At 42.1% G+C, this 18,189-nt stretch overlaps 1 protein-coding gene across 2 annotated transcripts in view; it reads left to right on the top strand.

Moving 5' to 3' along the window:
• Window positions 1-18,189, top strand: part of MESR6 (misexpression suppressor of ras 6) — a 660,344-nt gene that overhangs the window by 309,658 nt on the left and 332,497 nt on the right. For both annotated transcript variants that reach the window (XM_019053727.2, XM_072296138.1), the window contains exon 5: window positions 11,193-11,387. In XM_019053727.2, coding sequence (XP_018909272.2) covers window positions 11,193-11,387 — 195 coding nt within the window. The remainder of the gene's footprint in view (window positions 1-11,192; window positions 11,388-18,189) is intronic.

The following is an 18,189-nucleotide window of genomic DNA, read 5'->3' as shown; positions in this document are numbered from 1 at the left end:
TTCACTTATCAGCTAGACATTCGTACGAGATGGCAGTGAGTGGGGGGGGGGGGGGGGCGTTTTCGAACAGACACTATTATCAGAGTGTCTGGCGCCTGCTTGATTTTAGGCTCGTTGATAGAACAGCGCAATGCACTAAAATGGTGTAAGTTTCTATCTCCAGCTATGTGTTAGACCAGCTCTGAAGATACTTTTAGGTAGATTTTAAAGAAATATCTACCAAAACGTCGCCCGTAACCACACTCTGCGATGAACTGCTTTTCGGGGCTCATCTAAATGTGTAGTTACGCCCCTATGTCAGGCAAGCGACGATTTACAGACGGTAGTACCTCGTAATTTTCGGGAATTTTCGCTCAAAGAGCATCGATCCTGAAGCCCTGAGGTGAAAAATGTAGCTCATCTTAGAGCTACGATATATATTTATACATAAATTAATAACATTCTTTGAGAGCTGTAAGCCAAATTGAAATGCGTACTATGTAAGCAATAAAATCAGGGACTATTTAGAAAAATCTCAGGATTAAAAATAAAAAAAAAAGGTTTACACGTCCTCCCCCCTCCCTCAAATAATCTATATGCATGCAAAATTTAGTCAACTGCATCGTATCTCGAGCACGGCATTCTTAGTTGACACAGCAGGATGTGACTTCAAGCTGAACCTCAAATTAAATCAAATGCACGATGATTATGTATTTGCCCAGTAATTATAAACTTGGACAAACAGATAAATGTTTGGCACGATGTATGTAATTGAGAGCTATTAAGTTGAATTTTTAGTTTTTTGGATGTCCAATCGGACAGTAAGTAGAATTGCCATGTGCGTTTCACACCGACCAGCGACCGCACTGTGCAATGCGTGAAGTATTCCTACAGTCTTGTAGGCGCGAATATGCTTTTTGCGCCGACCGGCGCGGCGACCGCACAGTGTTACGCAGAATGCGTGAAGTATTCCTTCTCTCTTGTAGGCGCTAATATGAGTTTGGCACCGACCAGCGACCGCTCTGACTTTGGCGCAATGCGTGAAGTATTCCTGCATTCTTGTAGGCGCCAATATGTATGCGTTTCGCACCGATGCGACGTGTGGCCTCACTATTTTTGGCGAGATCAGGAACGATGATACAGCATTAGATTTGAAAGAAACTGTAGAAACAGAGGAGAGGTAATAAGTTTGAAGAATGGCTGGGTAAGAGTGATGAATGTGTTGGCTTTTGATACCACCTTGTACTAATTTTATTGTTAAGACCACGAATGACAGTGAGGTCTATAAAATTTAAGGCGCCGTTCTTTTCTAATTCACAAGTCAATTTCAAGGACTGATGAAAGGCATTAACAAGTCCTAGAATTTCGGCTCGTCACAAGGGAAGAAATCATCTACAAATATTTTGAAAAATAGTACCTTGCATTCAGCTAAAATTTTCTCCTCAGCATATTCAAGCACCTAATTGGCAACACAGACCTATACAGGATCTCCCATTGCAAGTCCCCCAACTTGTCGGAAAAAGCCACTCCTATACTGGAAACAGGTTGCTTTGCGGCATACATCAACCGCATATAAAAACTCTTTTTTAGGCAACTTGGTCAACTTACAAAGTCTGCTCCAATTTTCTTCAATAACTTTCATGGCTAAGTCAATTGGCACATTTGTATGCAAGGATTCCAAACCAAACGAAGCAAATTCGTTTTTGTCATCTGCGAACCTCAAATTACTAAAGCTCCAATTTCGTTCTATATTTTTTCAAAATGGTCGTAAAATACTTGGCTACACCCCGGTATCAAAAACACCTTATTTTTAAAGCTTTAAGTGAAGGAAGGTCTCTCCTCTCGTGATCAGTCACAATTAAATATTCTGCCTCTGAGAAGCGTAGCACGCCGCTCCCTCTTTTCCAGTGGCGTAGCGTGAACAATCGATCATCGATATTTTTCCATTTGAGGCTATAGTAAAGAATCGATTATTCAGGCATTCGTTACGAACACCCTGTTTCTCGATTCTTTTCCATAGGTTTAAATGGCAGATCAATGGATATATCGCATCGCTTGCCACGCCGCACTGCTCTTTTCCACCCTTTAGAGAATCCTAAGAAGACGCCAAGGATATTAACAACGAAGTTCTATGGAGAAATTCTCAGGATGATCGACGACACTTACGCTGCCGTGCTAAGGAAAAACGCCGTATGAGCCTTCAGACGCTGCCAAGTTTCCTCCGATAAAAACCGAATTTACTGAGAAAATTCTGAAAATTATCTTCCGAAATTTTCAGACAATTTTGTGCGCAATTGAATCTAAAATATCTGAAAATTTCAAGGACAAATATGCATAAATGTTGTCAAACATACATCTTTTATCAAAGGAGATTTGGCGACTCTCGAATGGTCAAACGGCGTTCTTCCTTAGCACGGCAGTACGGTAGAAGGACCTGAACGCACGGTATTTGGGCCGGATCGCAGGCTTGGCAGGGGGGGGGGGGGGGGGGGGGTGCGGCTAGAAATGAATACGAGACGGTCGGTTGGTGCTAAGATTGCTAATAATTACTGGACATTAAGAGCGTGTGAAGCTGATGTACCAAGAATGCGCGTTCTTCCTGTCGCGCCGCCGCGAATCCTAAGCAGTTATCTCATGTTTTCCTATTCATTTTTCCTCAACGCCCCGTAACCGCGTTACGCATACGTCAACCGTACGTACTTTCTCCGCCAAGTCGTCCATTTCAGATTCGACTTTACGAGTGTGGAAAGTCGAAACTCCGTCATTTCTTTAACCACCTTCGTCGGTTTTGCCTCCTGCATACGGCACACAGCGGTTCGAGTCAGTGAGAGAGGTCGGACAAAATTTGGGGACTTTAAAAGCTTATAACTCCGCCCATACAAAACTTTGAGGTTTTAAAGGTGGTTCTATTAGTTTTCTCGTGGAATTTTCTTTTAGAAGCACTCCTTAAAATTCAAAATTTGACAAGTTGAACATTAAAATTTGCAGTTGTAGTCAAATATTTCATGGCCGAACTCTCTGATTAACTCGATCCAATGTGCGGCATTAGAATGTTCCGTAATATTCGCAGTCCAGTCGGTAGAATTACCGGAAGCTTTGCAGAGCTCGCGGAACATTCGACGGGTTTGCTGAATTTCAGCTGCTGGGACGACCAAGAATTTCGGTTCCAGTTGCCAAGCTCTCGAGGATGCAGATTGTGCTCAGAAATGAATTTTCTTACGGTGGAGTGGAGTATCCTGAAATGGACTGCATTTTGCAATTTGGAACTATAAATTCTGGCCCGGTTTAAAAGCAACGTATGTGCCATTAGTTTCCCTGTGCACATAAGAGTGTTTGCAGATGAGCCAGAATTTATAGTTCAAATTGCAAAATGCAGCCCAATTAAGGCTCTTCATCCGAGGAGCGATTGAGAAAGCTGAAAACGTTGTTTCAATGAATGCATTATATCGATAAGGCGATATCTACCAGGACCAGGGTAGGGGCTGATGTACCAATTAAACCTATGGGAAAGGATCGATAAACAGGGTGTTTGCAACGAACACCCTAATAATCAATTTTTTACCATAGTTTCAAATGGGGAAATATAGATCGTCGATATAGAACGTCTTGCCACTGGCTTTGCGTCTTCTGCGTTATACGTTACGTGTTACTCGTATGATTTTATATTATGCGGTAAGATTTTTGTTTCCGTGGAAAAATCATGAGGAATGGCGGTTCTAGTATACTTCCATACGTTTTTGGTACATTTTTAAACTTGCAAAAATGTTCACTAAAATTTGCATCTTAGCCTCAACGGATGTGTAAAAAAGATATCTAAGGATATTGTTAAAAAGAAGAAAAAAAAGAAAGAAAGAAAAGTGTGTCGATGGCTGTTATATATTTAGACCGCTTCTCTTACTTACCGTAGCAAACAGGTAGAACGAAGGTGTATTCTTGTTTGCCACGGGCGCTGGTATCGACCTGCTGCTTAACTTTGACTTCCTTTCACCGCCTTACCTGTAATGTCCAGCGTGAGGTGCGATGAGCAAACCCTCTCCCTCTTACGTCTTGCATTGCATTTGCAAGATCAAGATGATTAATGATAATTGTTTTTTCTTTCCTTATTCTTTGTTTGTTCATGTTAACGGCCATCGATGCTAAAGCACCGCTTTAAAATGAGTGTACATTACCACTACTACCTACAACTCCTATTTTCTTTCTTTCACATCTCTTTTTTTCTACCTTCAAAATTTGATTCTTAGTTTACCTTCCAAATGTGTTCTTTTTTTTGTAACAACCCCTGTTTGTAATCTAACCACAGAAGTGTTAAGCCCATAGTTGCTAAAGCACCGCTTTTAATTGACGCATATCACAAGTAGTCTACTACCACTACCACTACCACTGTTACTACTACCACTACTACTCCTACTACTACTAATCTACTACTACGAATCTACTACTACTACTCCTACTAATACTACTACCACTGATGCTGCTACTGCTGCCGCTGTTGCTACTACTACCACCACGAATACTACTACTACTACCGCAACTACTACAACAACTACTACTCACTTTTTTGTTTCGCACGTTATACTTGAACGGCCCCTTAGCTCATTTTAAGAAGGCCCCATACGACTGGATCTCTCAACGCTGTCCCTTTACTGGAGACAAGGAAGCGCTCCGATCCAAATGTTGGAGACGATTAAAAAGTACGGAGTATGAAATTAATCGCCGGGAATGGGGGAGGGGGCTCGGGCCTGACGGGGCCGACGGGGCGTCCGGGGCCGGGCAACACCTCGGTTCGGTTCCCCGCTTTGGAAATTCTGAGCCGCATTGTTTTCGGATCCAATTGACTCCGGCGATGCATGCGCATAAAAAACACTCTTTATCTATTTTTCCCCCCGGTTCTTTTTTCCGAACGCCTGCACACGCTCCCGCCGGCGCGCCTTATTAACCAGTCTATTCACCCCTTCTGCCCGGCGGTTTTTTCTATACGACGACGACGACGGTCCTGGACGGCCGGGACGCGGACGGCCTCGTATAATGGGAGCCCGAATCCGTCAACCCGATTTTCCACTCGCCTCTCTGAGCACCGTCCAAGAGCCCCAAGATTCTTCCTCGGCTTCTCAGCTCCACCGCTACGAGGGCGGCACCCGCCGCCCCTCATTTCCATCCCATTCCCCATTTTACATGTAAGATATCTTCATTCTCAAGACAACCTAACCTTTCATCCTCTTTTTTCTCCTCTTTTCCTTTTTCTCTTCTTCCCCTCTTCTTCGTCATCTTCATTCTCGTCTCGGTTTCGTTCTCCTACTGTTTTCCTCCTTCCCTCTCTTCTTCCTTCTCTTTTTTCTCCTCCTCCTTCTCCCCCTCCTTCTCCCCCTTCACCTCTTTCTCCTCCTTCTCCTCCTTCTCCTCCTTCTCCTCCTTCCTCTGCATTTAAGCTTCCTGCTCGTCCTCTTTCTTGTCTTCGTCTTTCTCTTTGTCTCCTGCTTCTTTTCCACCTTTTCCCTCCTCTTAGAATCTTCTCCTGCAAGCTGTAACATGAAAAATACCTGACAAATAAGTTCACGCTGGCGGAAAAAAACGCCTCTCTTAAAACTTCGTGGACCATGTCATCAACTTCGTTAGCACATACAGCAGGGCCGGATTAAGGGGGTGGCCACATGGGCCGCGGCCCATAGCGGCAAATCTAGGAGGCGGCAAATTTTGCAACTTTTTTAAATGTAGGTATAAAAAAGAATCGGATTTAGAAAAAAATTTAAAAAAAAATCTCTCATTTCCTGAGAGTATAGTAATTTCTAATTTTTTCGTCTTTCGGTGATACAAGAGACAGCACCTGTAATTAATCGAGCTAAGAGAGAGACCAAACATGCAATTTGGCCAGGAACGGCGCGACTGAGAGAGAAATGATGACGAGGGTTTGAGATGAAAAGGAGAAGCCCTTGGCGCGGCGGTCGGAATGTAACACATATTCGCGCCTACAAGACTGCACGAATACTTCACGCATTGCATCAAACACAGTGCATTCAGCAGCAAACTCATGGCGCCTACATAACTGTCGGAATACTTCACGCATTGCTCCAAACACGGTGCGGTCTGCGCGGCGCGGTGGCGGAAGTTAAAATCATTAAACTTCTTTCATAATTTTTTCGTTCATTTCTTATGAATGGAAGGCTTGTCCACTCAGAGATAGGTTTACGAAACTTAACGTTCGCGCAAAGTTCGATGAATTTTTGCTAGTAGTGTTGACAGGGCTATCCCAAAATATGTTTCTAACACGAGTAAACGCGTCTTGTGCGCCCCACCCCCGCTGGCACGTTCACTTGATGGTTTTTATTGATGTTTCAAAACGAATGAGAAGGGGGCGGCAATTAGGTAAATACAACCCTGGCATACAGTAGTGGTTGCTTTTCAGTGGACCCATCAGTCAATGATGTACATTATTTGCATGGGCTGCCTGGCACATAACATAATCAAAAATACGTCCATGATACCATTGTAAACTATGATACCATGGAACCATGGTGTATCAATATTATGAACAAAGTCATCAAGAGGTACAGTGTCCTGAGTCCGTGTCATTGGTGTTGTAATTGTCTTTCACTCCGTCCTGGACCACTCGCTAATTAGATCGATTCTTATCTTTGAAAAAGAACACTTTTTTCCTGAAAATGATGATGCGGTCCTCTTGAGGTAACTTCTCTCAAGACAACCTATCATGTCGATAAGAAAATCACATTAAAAAGTGTATCAAACACAAACCCACAAAATTTGAAAGAAAAAGATGAACTCGGGCACGGTTAGCAGCATTCTGCCTCTGCCCTCTGACAATCAAACTGGTTTTGCCTTATTCGAGAAGAGCTGAGAAGAGGGTTTAAATCGTAGCTCCCCGCCATACCAGAGCTGCCAACAGCAGCCCATCGATTCGAAATTCTGCGGTCGAAGTTGATAACTCTTTTCCTCCATTTAGAGCCACCATAAGCAGTGATTCTAGGTGAGTTTGCTAGCCCCGATAAATATCGATTATTTCCATCGAAAGTACAGAACTGTTGTAGAAAAATGTAAACTTATTTTAATTAGTTTGACATTATTTCCCCAGTCGATGCGACGCGACGCGACGCCACTTTGCGTCCGAATGAAGTGACAACACGGTTTGGCCATTCACGGTTCCAGGCGAACGATATAAAAAGTAGATACACAACTCTCCCAAGATCAAGTTTACGCCATGCCATCCGATGTCGTAAAAAAAACCCTTGATTAACGGCGGTGTCCATTCTTGGGTGATTTTTCACCAGTGCTTAAGGGCTCAGATGTCAAAGACATTCAACATTCACTAGAGCATGCCAAATTAAACAGCGGACTACGTCTTACCTACCTTCTGCATGGAAAAATCAGTTTTCTGACCCTCAGTTCTGTCCAGTGATAAGTCACGATACGGATAACAACCGTACCAGAAAAGGACCTCTAGATGATGTGCAAATCAAAGTAATAATTATGGTGTAAGTTTTCTCATGAAAATTAAAAAAGTTTCACGTTGAATACGATTTGAGGCACGAATGAAAGTAACCTCTGGCCATGATATTATCGTTTAAATTCAAAATTCTCGTTCATATAAAAAAACAATCTACCTTAGTTGAATTACACGCAAGAAACCATTGCAACTGTTACAATGAGCCTTTTTTCTTTACAAATTGCATGTTACTGTTAATTATTTTACATGTAAGTCGCAGATAGCTGTCGTCTGCAGAATATTCGCAAGTCTCCGATGAAAAATTAAAACACGTAAAATCAGAGATAAACGGACAAAACTAGAGTACGAATTACCATGCGTTAAATAAAAATAGACGATTTTTGTTCATGCACATGCGTCGTAACGGCCGGCATTAGTGTGATTGACTTTCGTTGGGTTATGGGCCAAACAGGAATAACTGGATTGCATTTTGCAAAAAGGAACCACTAGCATTCCAATGATGCTAAGATTGTGCAATTTCATCCTTTGCAATAAAATTGCGGAAATCGTGAAAAACTATGAAATTTAGATGGTAATTTTTGTCTTAAATTCACAGTTTTTAGCGAGTAAAATAGAAACTATTAATGGATAATCGGGTTTTTCCTCCAAGACAAAAGAAGTTGCACAATCTTAGCAACATTGCAATGCTAGTGGTCCCTTTTTGCAAAATGCAGTCCAACTATACTAACTAGATAACATTACGTGGAGTATCACGGGAAAATGAAAGCGCTCCGAGTCGATTAGCGCCTTTAAAGACCTTTAAACATATTTCTTCATTTTCGACATAATTATTGATTTATACAAATCATAGCATATCTTGGGCAAACTTAACCTTAATTTATCTCTAAATTCAAAAATAAGAGACATCTAAAGTGCATTTGAAAAATTTAAGACGCGATGGCGTGAGTCATGAACTCACAATGCTCTGCTCTTTGCTACTCGTTTGAAGCAACAAGACAAACGCAAACAAATACAATATGGAAATAAAGTGAGGGAAAGGATGCGCGTTCACGACGGCGCAGAGATACAACTATTCGCACTTGATGGGCGTCCGTGCGGCATCTGAAAAATTGAAGGCGCGATGACGCGAAGCGTGAGCTCTCAATGCTCTGCTATATGCTGTCCATGAGGTGTCGCTCAGATTCGGGAGGAAAGTTAAACAAGAGGCCCGAACACATCTCTCCTACCTTCGGCTGTGTTACTCACGTACAGTGCTTGAAGCACCATTACCAATAAGACAAACGGAAACAAACACAATATGGAAATAGAGGAATGGAGAGGATGCGCGTCAACGACGGCGCAGAGATACAACTATTCGTACTTGATGGACGTCCGTGCTGCATCTGAAAAATTGAAGGCGCGATGACGCGAAGCGTGAGCTCTCAATGCTCTGCTATATGCTGCCGATGAGGTGTCGCTCAGATTCGGGAGAAAAGTTAAAAAAGAGGCCCGAATAGTCTTTTCTGTCTTCGGCTTCGGTTGATACTTGTTCTTACTTCTTTTTTCAGGTTCTTGTCCGATTCATTTTAAGATGGATTGGCAGATCCACGTCTTAAGCTTGAGTAAATCGCAGCACTGGCGCGGTTCTTTTGGAAATAATGGTGCTTGGATGCGTCTAGTGGCTTTAAAGAGGGAATCTTTATCATCCCTGTGCAAATCGTTGCAATTCTCTGAGATAACACGGAAGGCCTTTCTGTCGTGCTATGGAAAAACACCGTATAAGTATTCAAATGTTGCCAAATTTCCACTCGGAGAATAATTATTTTTGGAGAAAGTTACGAATATTTTTCCTCGTAATTTTCAGACTTTTCAGATCAAATTTCATCCTTCTAAAAATTGGAATAGAAATATTCGCAGATTTTCCCGAAAATTCGTTGTTTTTCGAAGGCAATGTGGCAACGCATGATGGCTCATACGTCGTTTTTCCGCAGCTCGGCAGACTTGGCAACTGCCATCGATTGTAATTTTCTTGCAGCATACATGCATCCATTTTCACGCTTTGATTTTTCTCCAAATATTTTCATTTGCTCCTCATTCTACATCCATTCGAGTTTTCTTCTCCTTTCTCGCTCCCCTCGCCCCACCGGCTTCTTAAATGTCACCATTCTCTAATTCCACAACTTCAAAATAACAACATGCCCTAATTTCAAATTCAGCGATAAGCGTGCCAACCGGTTATTCCACGCCTTTTTCGCTGCTTCTATGGGTAGGGAGAGGAGGTGAATCCCAAGTGACAACTGGTCGAAAGATTTAAATCGGGCGACACTTAATGTACACAATAGAACCGAAAAAAATTACACAAAGTGAAGTAAAAAGTAGGAGAATTTTCAAGCCTGCTCACCACTATTGTAATTTTCCACTCAATATCGTCGCTCTGCCGAAAGAAGAGCGCATGCAACTCAATTTTAACAGGGACCGCCCGCTGCTGGTTTAATACTTCTGTCAGAGGCTCACGTGAGAAGGAACTTAAGTCTTTTTGCCACGCAAAGCGCGCTGGCCGACCGGTTGAAATGATCACCCATCAAATTAATGCTAACCCAAAACATCGTAAAAAACGTACTCTTACCCGTGGCTTATGAAGCCTGGTTTTTTCTAGAGTTTTTTCTTTCTTTTTTTCGGCGGGTAGATCTATGCCTATTTTCCTCACCCCAAACGTTTTTGTCCCTCATCAGGGTGGGGTTGAACATGCGCAAACCGAGTGGAAGGAAGGAAGGGTTACACGCGTGACTTACAGATGAGTAAAACAAAAAACAAAAATCGACACGAAGAAAAAAAAGCTTCAAAAAAAGGAAGGTTGAATTCGGGCCTCTATTGTGCGATTTCAACTTTTACAAAGCTCGCCGATGAAGGCCATGACCGGAGCCTCTGTATTCAAATCAGTTTTTTTTTTCTTTCATTTTGATAGGTTTTTTTCTTTTGGCGTGATTTTAATCGAGTGACTGAGGGAATGGATAGGGGAAGAAAGGGTGCGAGGGTTAACATATGCAAAAATCTGCACGCCGCGTTGATAGCGCAGAGGTGAGAGATGGTGTCAGTTGTGCCAACCCTTCCAGGGTGGCTGCTGTCTCCTATAATCACTATTTATTATTTGGTTCACTCACCAAGGGTCATTAGATATACAATCAATGCTCATATAGAGGTCAAATCGCCTGACTTTCCTACTCTGCAAAAATTAAAACTGTCAGGGGCTGAATGTGCAGTATTGATCTGCAGTAATGTTGATTCAAGACTGACTGTTAATTCAATTTAATCGATGTGGAACTGCATCATTTAAAGCAGATACATGGTTTGTCAGTTTGCAGATTTCCTGTTACTTTTTTCTCTTTCGATGGATGACTGATTTTTTATATTTATCGCACAAATTTTCGTGCGATGTTTTCTCGAACGTCTCAAAAATATGTACAAATCTCTTTAGAAAATCCGTAGTAATTTCATTCGAAGCAATGAATTTTGAGCAACAATTCTGAGATTTAGTAATCTGGTATCTTGAACCATACCTACAAGCCGCTTACACAGAGAAGATGGAAGAAAGGAAGTAGGAAAGGAAAGAAGAAACGGCGATTCATAAGGGGAAAATCGTTTGATTGCCAAAATATGTTACAAACAAGTACGAAATAGGCGCGGAAACCAATCAAGCTAATACTTGTAGGTGGCTATGATGTATCACTGAATGTAATGGTTTAGTAGTTGTCCTGATCGGAAAGAATTATGATTCCAGGAGGATGATTTCACGGCTATCAAAGAGATAATAGAGAAATACGTATCAGCAGGAGAGCCGTATATTCTGGACGTGGATTTGGACTTCTTCTCAACGCGGAACCCATTCAAAACCCTCTACGAGAATGCCGGACTCCACGAGCGGCTCAAGGAGCTCTACAAGTTCCAGCCCCCCGCCGATCGGACGGATCTCAAGGTGGGATATCCGATTATTTTAATCATTTATAATATTTTCACTCGTTTTCAGGTGGCGGTAAATGTGTGTGTGTGTGATCGTTTCAGGCTGTTGGTGAACTTTAGTGCTGCCACTACATAACCGTCAAAAGTTCCGGGATTCTTTTTAGATTTTATCAAAAGTTCTGAGAAAGCTCTGGAAAATGCGAAAGATCCGGAACATTTCGGGAATTTTAAAAATTCCGGGAAACATCCAGGAAAATCTCAAAAGTTCCGGAATTCGGTACTAGTTCCGGGAGATGGAAACAAGTGATGGACTCACAAGCTCTGATCACACTACTCCTCTGATATTTTCGTCACTTGAAACGTAGAACGACGCCCCGTATCGGCTAATTCATCGATACGCAACAGGCTGGTAAATTTTGACGTAAATAGACCTGGAAAATACAAAGTGGATATGGAAGGATCCTATTGGTAGGATGGAGACGGGTGGTTGCAATAGACAAAGAAGGGAGATAATTAATAGACTTAACTGGCGGCAACCCACCAGAGACCCTATAGTTAGTCCATCATTTTCTCCCTTGGTCTTTAGGAACCAACCATTTCAACCAACAGGATCGCTCCGTACTCTCTAATTCATCTTTGTCTATCGCTTTGTCTATCAATTTCAACAAGAGCCCGCAACTGACCCATTTGTGGATGGCCCTAGAGTACCTATATAAGGAGAGTATGGGCAACTCGAAATATGTAGCTCGTAGGGCCCAAAAGGGTAGGTAACCTTTGAAAGCGAAAAATGTTACTGTCAATCTTTGGACTCCAATATCAAACGAAAATGGACAAAAAAATTCACGAGTAAGCATACTTCCACAGAAACGAGTAAGTTTATGCAAAAACCAAGTCAAATACGTGCTCTACCAACGACAGTTCCCAACAATTGTGATCATAAATCACTCTGCATAATTTGAATTCATAGATTGCCTACCCTTTCGGGATCGAAGAGCTCCATCACCTAACCTCAATTTTTTTTTAAAAAGCCTAAGAGTACGACGCGCTGATTTAAAATATGCATATATAAGCAGAATCAAGCGAACTGATTCGAGGATGGCTGAGCAGGTCGGCACTCTCGGAATGAGAATTTAACTCCTCCGTTTTGTTCAAAACGTTGCTTTGACAGATCTCCACACCTCTGTTATACTTTTCAAAAGTTGGTACCCGTGCTCTGATAGTGCTGTTCATCTGACAACAATGTCAGTGTCAGCTGATAATAATATTTTTATCATATGAGGTTAATAAAAAGTTTTCAGTCAGTCTTTGACATCCTGAATAATTGTCTTGGTATTTATTTACTAATTTTACAGAATTATATTTTATTTTTTTTTATTTTTTTTTTTTTATTTTTTTATTTTTATTTTTTTTTAGAGTGGGTACATCGACCTGGTATATAAAGTTTCTGCGATTTTTTACGGCAAATCGGTAGATTTTCGGGATGTGGATTGCTTACTTTCAATTCATGAATGAATAAAGCATGGATTTTTTTTTTTTTTTTTTTTTGCTGGTTTAGTGGCTTATATTCCGTTGGAACCTACAGCCATCGATAGGCAGTATTTATTGTCCTTAGACATCATGGGATATAGGCACATCCATGCTCCAGGCTTTCAAATTTTCAGGGATTAAGGCCGAGTGGAATCTGAACCTCAAAATTTTCGACATGTCCATACTCTCCCTATATAGGTACTCTAGATGGCCCCTGTTCGGGCGAGTCCTAGGGGGTGATGGAAGCGCGTCGGAACCCGGGGTCCTGGGGCTTGTTACCAGGGCGTTATGCGAGAATGTGGATGGAACACGGAGCGGGTACACGGATCGGACGGGGACGGCCGATGACAGGGCCTGGAGGTGTCGGGCTTGAATGGGCGCTGCACTCGCCGGTGCCGGGCGCAGCGGGAGCGGGCGCGCAGCCGTCGGGTCATGGACCTCGGTGTTAGTATTCACGGTAGTCCTCGGATTTTGAGCCGCCCCGGCCCGGCCCGGCGGCGCAGCGGCCCCAACCCCGGCCAGACAACGCTCGGGCTTGAATTTTAACTAATCCACGACTCCCAGCAACACGTCAAGTGTCTACCCGCCGATTGGAATTATTTCTGCCAATCGGAACTAAGTGCACTATGACGTGAGCCCTGAGACCTATGAGGATATGTGCATAACAGGGCTCACGTCATAATGCACATAGTTCCGTTTGGCAGAAATACGTGCAATAGGATGCGGCCCCGACGGGTGGATTCCCGATTCCGTCGACCCAAGTTTCGCGGAAGGTCCTGGAAATCAGGAGGAGGAATATCGGGAAAGATCGCTTGCAGAGGAGATCAGGATGGCGGGATGGTCCAGAGATCAAGGTTTCCCAGGAAAGTAAAAAGCTGGATGAGACTTCTAGGAAAGTTCTACCCAGAGACGAGAGACCCTCGACCAGTATTCAGGCAATGGTGGAAGCTATTACTTTTGGGACCTCAATATTCAACTGTTGACCTACCTACTTGGTCGATGGTGAACAGCGCGTTGGGAGTTTCGTTTTGCAAACACACCAAAGTTTGGGAAACTTGTGTGGCTCATAACGTAACCCGAAGCTCTTCATCCACCCTGTAGTTAGGCCAACAGCCGAAAAAAGGGTGATGACTGTTGCCCCCGTACAGTTGTTCATAAGGAAATGTTGAATCTCCAAAAGTGAAAGGTTCCACCTGTCGCCAAGAGGCCAGTGGATTGTCTCTTGCTTCTTGTCTCTCATTTTACCTCCTAGGAGAAGAGGAAGGGGCAGAGACAAGAGACCCTCCATTGGTATCTTAGCGATGGTGGAGGCATTTAACTTCCGGGACTCCAGCATTCAAGGAAAGTTCAACTGAAGTCTGGGAAACCTGTTTGGCTCATGACGTCACCCAAAGCTCATCATCCTCCAAGTAGGTAGGTAACAGCCGAAAAAAGGGTTGTGACAGTTGCTCCCTTTATAATTGAACGTAATTCTACCGAACAAAACTATGTGCAGGTGGGAAAGATGGGATGTGCTCGTTAGTCGAGGTCCGTCAGGATGGATGGGAACTACAAAGCGCCAGTGACGTCAGCGACGACGATAAAGCCGTGGAACGACAATCGGAGACATTAACTCATGAGCCTTGTCCACAGCGCCCTAGACACATGCTTATGGCTCATGAGTCTCTCAAACAGTTGGCACATACATGTAGTTCCGTTTGCTGAATTGGAAAAGTGGGATTTTACATCCTGTCAAACGGAACGCCCTTTGGCTCGACCGTCGCCGCTGACCTCACTGGCGCTTTATAATTCCCATTCATTCTTAAGGCCCTCGACTAACGAGCACACCCCATCTTATCCCACCTGCACATAGTTCTGTTTGGTAGAAATACGTCCAATTGTCCGTAAAGTATTGAATCCCCGAAAGTAGAAGTTTCCACCTGTCGCCAAGAGGCCAAAGGAGGGTCTCTTGTCTTGGGAAGAGGCCAGGACAAGGACAATAGGGATCAAAGTATCCTGAGAAAGTCAAGTTCTGGGGATGGAGACAAGACTTCCAGGAAAGTTCTCTCCCTTCGGAGGAGACCGCCTGGACGGTTTGAAGTTCATCGTATCCTGTGAAAGCCACCCCGGGAAAGTCAAGTCACAAGAATGGATTTCTACTTCCAATTTCTTATACTTTTATCCTTAAAAATTTTAATGGTTAGGGCAAAAAAAGGGCCCAAAACTTTAGTCCTCGACTCGTCTTGGGTTCCTAAGACCGGAAGAAATTCTGTGAGATAAAAAAAAAGAGAAAAAATATATTTTTAATTCTATCATATTAAAATCTAATTTTTTTTAGATTTTTTTCGTTTCCTTGGGCGTAACTAAATTTTCAGGCAACATGACAACTCTGTTCATTCATGATCCGATACTCGGTACCGAAATTAATCTTCATGGAATCGAAGGGGGTTCTCGGAGCATAGAGGCTCGAGTATCATATTTTGGGAGGTTTCGTAATCTCGCAAGGATGAAAAATGAACTCTGACCAGCGGGCATCGGCCGGAACCTGCCACACGGTTGCCAAAAGCGGGAAACAAACCTAAAAAAACTTGCTCTTGAGCCTTTGTCTTGGGCTCAATTTGGCTCTGTTTGCGGTACTCATTGTCGGACCTAGTGCCGTCACTCCTGATACTAAGCTGATTAAAAGTGTTAAACGATAAAAGCGCATGCTTTATGCTCAAACATAGACTTAAGCCATTGAGTCGCGCAACACACCTGGTTTGTGTCCAAAGACGGGATTTCGTTCTCTTTCTGTCCTCGGTGTCCGCAAATCCAATAATTTCTGAAGTTTTTCCATTGCATAGAAACAAGGAAATGATAAGTGCACGTGAACAAGAGATTTGCTTGGTGATTTATTTGCGAAATCGTTGAATGAAGAGAACCGATCGGGAGTTAAATAAATGTAAATGTAGAATATCTATAAAATGATGATGAATGATTTTAACCCTCACGTGACAGACTCAGGTCGTATGACTCTTATCGTGTGTCATGTGAGAATGCATCAGGACTCTGAGAAAGGAGAGCAATTAAAATAGGAAGGAGAAGAACACTTTAAAAAAAAATCAAACTGAATATGGGAACGGGGTCAAATATTTTCGAAACCTTTCGTGCGAGAAACTAGTGAGAAAGCTTAGCAAGTGCGCTAATTAAAGAAAATTCACTCCCATATGATGACACAAAATGCAGATTGGAAATCAAAATTATCAATCTGTGTTCTGTTCCGTCGAATTCGAGTGACTTAACTTGAATATGGGCAATTTCACCTTGATCGTCTGACTGCCATTTTTCACTAACCTTTTTGCAAAAATTTGCTGTCAAATAGTTACGTAAGTAAATTTGCGCATCCTGAAGAAAAATCGCTCTATTTGAATAAAACAAATGATAGATCGGTGTTTTTGATTGCCAATCTGTGTTTACCATCCATCACGCGCGAGTGACTTTTCCTAAATACGGGCAAATTTACTTTACTGTCCAACTGCGATTTTACTCAGACGTTTAGAAAATATTTGACTAGTTCCGATAATTATTTAGTTTCATTTTTTAATAATGGAGAGGAGGAAGGAAAGTCGAAAGACATAAAGGAGGAGAGGAAGCAGATAAAGGAGTGAGAAGAGGCTGATGAGCTAAAAAAGAGGAGACAAATAAATTCTTCTTATTCCCTTCCTTGTCTTCTCAATTCATCTTCTCTCTTCCTCTTTTCTCTCCCCTTTTCTGCTCTTTTATCCTTAACATTTCCTCTTTTTTCCCCTTCCTCTGTTCCTTCACCGTCTTCGTGTCTACTTTTCATCTCTTTCTTCTTCTTCTTTTTTTTTTAATTTCTAGTGCGTTCTCGTCTCACATCACATGTTAAGAGTCCGAGTCCCTATAGCCTTTACCAGTGGCGTGGGGTGCTTTGCGATATATCGATTGACCGGTCATTTAAACCTATCAAAAAGTATCGATAAACAGGGTGTTCGTAGCAAACACCTTAATAATCGATTATTTGCCACAGCTTCAAATGGGGAAATATCGATGTATCGCAATTCACGCCACGCCACTGGTCCCTATAGTCTTTACATGTACACATTTTCTCAGAACTCTCAAATATGTATACAATCCATCCAACTTTAATAAAGCCCACCCAAGTCGGTCAGGCTAGAGATGACAATTCGGTGAATTTGCTTCAATAGCAACATGTTTATGCGCAGTAATTGTTTATTCATAAAATATTTTGTTCCTCTGATTTTTATTTCAAGACCACACCTTAAAGTTGGAGTGAACATTGACCGCAGTAGGTTCAAAGACCGCTTCCAGTTTAGAGGCAAATTCCGATAATTTTAAAGGGTTTTCATTCTTGCGTGTGCAGCTACGTGTGCATTTTGCGTGTCGAGTTAGTTGCATAGGTGCTCATTTGTCGCTTGCGTTCGCAGAATTGTAGTTGCTTCAACAGTCATGCTCAGTTGCAAAGTTGTCAGACTTTTTACCGAAATTTTTTAGAACTCGAATATTATATTCTAATTGAAATTATTTGTAATTTTCGGCATTGCTCTCCATGTAAAATAGTGTGAATCTACCACTATTTTACCACCTTCTTACTTACAGGTTAGACCACACTTTTAGTGTTTTTTTTCGTGTCCAGCCAGTGATGAGGACATATCAGACTAAAATATACATCTACCTTTTACAACATTATTACGGAATGCTGAAATCCTGATGGTCCGACACTTTACTGCTTGTAGCTTCGTATATTCTCTCTGCATTTTCAGTAAATATGTTCTACCTTATTTGAAAAAGTCTCGACAATTTTCAGTTGCCGTACTTACAATATCAAATACAGATAATATATTTAGTTTAAATTATAATTTGCTAAAAATACGCAAGATAGAAGAAAAAGGGGCCTGTTGTACAGTTTTCTTATTGCTTGTATCGAAAATACTAAGGATCCTGATGTCAGAGAGAGGTCCTGATGTCTGGAGTGTTTTGACCACCGGAAACCCCCCAAAAAACAACTTAAAAACGCCCCAAAACGTTGGGTCGTAAAAGTGACTGTTTGGAATAGGTAGGTTCCTAAATCAGCTTTTTTTTAAGTTTAGGGGTTGATTTCAGAATTTTTTTTATAAGTGCCATCGTTCTTTTTGCCATTCGAATCGGTTATCGATTCGTAAATCCCTGCACCTTGCAACAGGTCTATTCTGCCATGCGAAGGAAAAACGTCGTATGATAATTCGATAGTTGCCAAATTTTCTCCGATAAAATGTTTATTTTTGAGGAAAGCTATGAATATTTTTCCTTGA

This window comes from Bemisia tabaci, chromosome 1 (genome assembly GCF_918797505.1).
Source record: "Bemisia tabaci chromosome 1, PGI_BMITA_v3".
NCBI classification, from domain to species: Eukaryota; Metazoa; Arthropoda; class Insecta; order Hemiptera; family Aleyrodidae; genus Bemisia; species Bemisia tabaci.
The sequence above is the reverse complement of the archived record's forward strand: the minus strand, read 5'-3'. Positions and strand labels throughout refer to the sequence as shown.